The 5,370-nt window shown below is 37.0% G+C and overlaps 1 protein-coding gene across 1 annotated transcript; it reads right to left on the reverse strand.

Annotated features, from left to right (window-relative positions):
* Window positions 1-2,122: 2,122 nt before the first annotated feature.
* Window positions 2,123-3,274, reverse strand: LOC131056761 (disease resistance protein RPP5-like). The gene is made up of 3 exons (XM_057991020.1): window positions 3,085-3,274; window positions 2,382-2,950; window positions 2,123-2,293 (listed from the first exon to the last, which is right to left on the reverse strand). The coding sequence occupies exons 1-3, from the start codon at window positions 3,272-3,274 to the stop codon at window positions 2,123-2,125; spliced, it is 930 nt and encodes a 309-aa protein (XP_057847003.1).
* Window positions 3,275-5,370: the final 2,096 nt, after the last annotated feature.

Consider the following 5,370-nt stretch of genomic DNA (forward strand, 5'->3'; position numbering starts at 1 on the left):
CTATTCTGGCTCCAAAAAGATAGTACGGATTGACTAACAGGCATGTTAGTCACGCGTTTGACACTGTCAATTTTGCAATTAATGGTTGCGATTGACTAACCTATCACTAACACGTTGTACGAAAGGTCTGTTTTGGAGCTAGAATAGCCGGGGCCAGTTGGGACACATCTATTCTGGCTCCAAAATGACAGTACAGATTGACTAACACGCATGTTAGTCACGCATTTTACACCGTCGATTTTGCAATAAACGGCTGCGATTGACTAACACATTGTACGAAAGGTCTGTTTTGGAGCCAGAATAGCTTCGGCCTTCGGTAAATGGTGTTATATATTTACAAGTTTATGTATTATAATAGTCAAATGTACATTCTAAAGTTTAGATAGACAATATGCACCATAAAACATTCATACAATTTTTAGATACACCATCAGACATAAGAACATCCCACATAAATAAATTCTTGACCATACCATGGCCAAAGTTGTCATGAAGTGGGCTAAAGTGGTCCAAGTTAGAATTGACATGCATTTGCAGACCATAGTGCAAAAATTTGATGATCAGTATGCCCAAATTTTACTTGTGATAAGCTACCTTGAGAACAGTAATCTTTCTCGTCTTTTACATTTTCTTAAAAATTTATAAGGCTTTCTCAAAAAATTCATGTTGAGCATATCCTACCATCATGGCTTTTCAAGGTAGGGACACTTGTAAGTTGTAACTACATCTAAAATCTATTTGCAAAGAAGTATTTGTTCCTTTTCTTTTCTTCCTTACAGCCCTTGGTTAGAGATTCCAACTACTTTTGCAATTCTTTTTTATGTTTATTTTATTTTCATTTATATTTATTACATGTGGGTCTTTATTTTAATTTACACATTGTTATAGATGCATAATTTATTAGTCATATATTTACTTCTATTTAATTGTATTTTCATACAATTATTTCATATTTTGATATTATCACTTTAATGTTAAGACTCAATTCTATGTGGAATAGCATTAACATAGTTAAATCTTGAGGTGTGTTATGAACCAGTATGATACACATTCATAAATGTTGTCTTTGAATATTCACACCCAACCCACCTAAGTGTTTAGCTAAGAATAAATTAACTTCAACAATGTAGTAGATTCTCAAACAATGTTCATAAATGTCAAAGTCCTTATATAGTATTCAATATTGCAGATTAAGATACATTACAATTATAAGCTTAGTTTCTCTGAAATTGAATCCACATGGTAGAGATGAACTCCATGGCAGTCAAGATCAAATTTGGTGTTGTTCAACTTTTTGGGGGACAATCATCATATCAAAGATATAAAATTTAAATGTTTAATAATCATCCTGTACATGATCAACTTCAATATTTGAACACTAGTTTAAGAGTTAAGTATCTTGATTATTACATTCAATTTTGGAATATTTAAAACAATTTTATTGAGTTAGTGATGAAGAATTCAAGTTTAGATAGAATGAATTCAAATGGAATCAATTTCGTGCATATATGAAATCACTTTCAAAACTCAAATTCAAACCATAATCAGCACCAAGAGTCTAACTCCCAAGAAAAAGAAACTTTCCTCTTTCCAAATGTCTCTAAACTCCTACAACTCCGAGATAAACATGTCATTTGCCAACAAAAGTCAAACAAACAATTAAATTCAAAATGTTTCTAAAACAAGACTTTCCAAAATAAATCATATAAATACCATTACCATTCCTGCATTTTTTTTCATACCCCCAATAAAACAACATTAATTTGGCACCGTCTGCCATAAGAATTTGAAAGCCTCCACAAGTCTCTCCATTTTTCCCCTCACAGCATATGCCTTTTCCACCTCACATGAAGGGATTGTCCTTATCATCCTCACTGGGCTTTGTAACATGATAAAGCTTAGCGGGATTGTTCCTTTTTGATGTCTTACGGGGATTGAGAATGCTCCTTCCAGACTCCTTGGTGATGTGGATACTTCATACTCCTTTGCAGTGTGCCACCTAGAAACTTGTGAGAACAAGGCTATCCATACCCATTTACCCTCCTCCACCTCCGCCCAACATATTATCGTGTAACAATCCTTACTACCATCTACATTACCGCCCATTAACTCCAAATTTGTTTTAGGAGGTTAGGCATTCCACAACAAAGCATATTAGAGTTCCATGGGCACTGGAACTCATATTCTGGTTATCATTCAAGTCAATGACAGAGAGATAGTTGGAGACAAAGTTTACATATGAACTCTCTTCAGGGACTTCCCGCGTACATATCAGAATTTCCTCTGGCCATTTCTGCAAATTTCGTGCACAGCATTCAGTCAATGCAGAATCAATTGAAAACAATTATAATTCTATATAACCATAAACTGTTAGGTATTACCTGCATGCTTTGAATGAAACCTTCAACACCTGATCTGTTGATCGCTGTGAGATTCACAATCCTCAAACTTTCCATGCACTCCAAACTTTCTACTCCCGCCTCCTTCCACCTCTTTTCTGCTGCCAGATCCTCCAAAGCTGTGCAATGCTCCAAACCATGTATTTTCTTGACTCTGTAGCAGCATCGGAGAACAAATACCCGGAGAGATGAAAATTGGACGAAATTGGGAAGCGCCTCTAACTTGGGGCAATCAATTATCGTCAGCCATTGCATATTTACCAGACCATCAGTACCCCATATGCTCCTCACCGTTTTACACTCCGACAATCTTATGTCCTCCGCTGTACTTCGTAGAACTTCTATCTCTGTTAGATGTTTATTATAGTCAATGAAGATAGTCCGAAGGCCTGGACAACAGTCCCGAGGGATGGAAATCTTGGACTCTTCTGTTCTTAACAAATTTATCAGCTTAAGGCTGCAGCGAGAAGAAGCAAACAACCACGCCCGGAGATCCAATTGGCTGATGGGGCACCCAGAAATATCCACTATTTGAAGATTATCCAGTTGCCCTGCTGATTGTGGTAAAGAAAATATTCTACGAGATTAAGATGCCCTAAAGAGTCTGGTACACATTCCAGCTTGAGACATTCCCTAATCCTAAGAGTAGTCAAGGAGCACAAAAATCCAAGAGATGCCGGCAAACTTGTGAGCAACTCACTCCCGATCTCCATCACTTTCAACTTGCTCAGCTGACTGATGTTCATTGGTATCTCCCTTAACATGTGGGTGCCATATAAATGAAGTTTTCTCAAAGACACCTGATTTGTTATGTGACGAGGCATCTCTTCCAATTGCTTACAGTCGGAAAGGTTCAAATACTCAAGCTTTGTCATGTTTTCTAGAATGTCCAACTCTAAGGTGAGTTTAGAACACCCCTGTAAGTTGAGATGTTGCAAGAGTGTGAGCTCCTTAAAACAGACTGGCAAACTTGATGCAGAGCATCTGCCGTTAATTTCTCAGCACTATTCTAAAGGTGTCGTTCAATGATTCTCTGTACTATTTTGAAAGGCATTAATAAGAATGCAGAGAATTGTAGAATTTAAAAGAAGACATCATTAATAATAAAGGCCATGGGCAAAGATTAAAAGACAAGAAATATTGGAAGGGCAGCGGCTATTTTTGGATGACTAACTGCAGATTAATGGGAATATGCATTAAAGAATGAGAGGGAAGAAGTTGCGTAGTGGATAAGGAGTTAAGGAGTAGTGGGAAAGAGAAAGAGTGCATGGAACGAAGGAAGTGAAGGGTTGCGCACCAAGAAAGGGGTTTGAATAAATATGTCAGGAAAGGAGAACAATAAGTGGTGATCGTTGTTTGCAAGATATGTGGGCATCAGTCCATTAAATAGGAAAGAGGCTACATAATAGTGGTGGTGGTGGAAAAAGAGAGGGGAATGGTTATGTGGAGATGAATGCTTGAAAAGAAGGCAAAACCGAGTTGAGTATATGGGATGTGGAGATGGAATTTGGGAGAGCACGTAGAGGCAAAAAGAGCATAGTGGTTGCGTTGAAGATGGAAATGTTGTGTAGGAGTTGGGAATTGGGCATTGTGAGTTGGTAGATATGAGATCTTACATCGCATGTTCACATGTGGAGTGGACTACGGAAGAAGGGATTTGTTTGTGGAATAAAGAATCTACGTAAGAGTAAGAACTGTTAGGGTATTAAAAGGTCGAGAGAGTGATCTTGTGTTAGTTGATTTGGTATGAATAAATTGTGTTTCACTGTTGTAATTTTAGTGTTAAATGAAAGCGGAGTGATTATATTTTGTATTTTATGCATGAGTTTTGTGTTTGAGTATTTGGAGCTGTATTTTATGTTATAAGTTTGAGTTGTAGCAGAGGGGTGTATGTTCGCCCTGCATCAATGGTATCAGAACCAGAAGATTCTGAGTGTGCGGACAGATTCGCTGAAGGGAGGTAGTTTGCACAAGGACCTGAGGGTTGGATTGTGTGAGAGATTTGTTGTATGTGTACATGCAACTTGCAAGAAGAACTTTTTATAGGGTTTGAGGAGTTGAGGCTCCTACAAGTGTAAACATATTGCCGAATGTGAGGTAGTTTATATGTGCGAGACTGAGAGTTTGAATATTTGAGTAGAAAAGAGAAGATTGAGGTTACACAATGAAGGGAATAGATGTGAGACCAAGAGTCCAGATTTTGGATTTAAAAAAAAGAATAAATTTCTGTAGACTTTAGAAACAGATAATAGAGATAAGAAAAATAGCATGTATGATTGATATGATAGAAGAAACAATGGAAGGGGCTTTTGAAATTTTGATTAAAAGACATAGTGATGTCGGAAAGGCGGACGAGAAGATTAATAAAAAAAATAAGATTGCAGATTTAAAAGAGATGGTGCAAAATGGGATGAAGGATCTCAAGAACGGAGTGTCCATATTGACTGAGCTAATTAGAAATAAGAATAGAATTTCAGAGTTCGGTTATCTTGAAGAAGTGACAATATCAAGTGTCACAAATTTGGGAAGTGCAGTGGAGAGCGATATTGACATCATATTTGGTCATAGGTTTGAAGATGGAGGTATGACTGAAGAAGTGCGTAAAGAAGGTAAAGGTATAGAAGACATAGTAGTTTTTGTGACAAGCCAACAAGATACTCAAGATGTGGAAGCTAAGATGATGCACTTTGAGGGCCCCTTGTTTGATGAGTAGATTAATGAAGTTGAGGATGTCATCTTGAAAGAGGAGGTCAAAAGAATCAATAGTTTCTTGGAAGGTGAACTTGAAAAAAGGAAAGATATTGCAATAAAGAGGAACATGTTGGTTTTGCTAAAGCTAACCAAGAAGAAGTTGAGAAGGAATATTTGTTGAAGCATATTGAAGTAGTTGATAGAGAATGGGAAGATTTGATTTCAGGTGGGACAAAGGTTGCAGCAAAAGGTAAAGTAAAATCAAATTTTTATGTGTTCT

Source organism: Cryptomeria japonica, chromosome 7, assembly GCF_030272615.1.
Source record: "Cryptomeria japonica chromosome 7, Sugi_1.0, whole genome shotgun sequence".
Taxonomy (NCBI): Eukaryota; Viridiplantae; Streptophyta; class Pinopsida; order Cupressales; family Cupressaceae; genus Cryptomeria; species Cryptomeria japonica.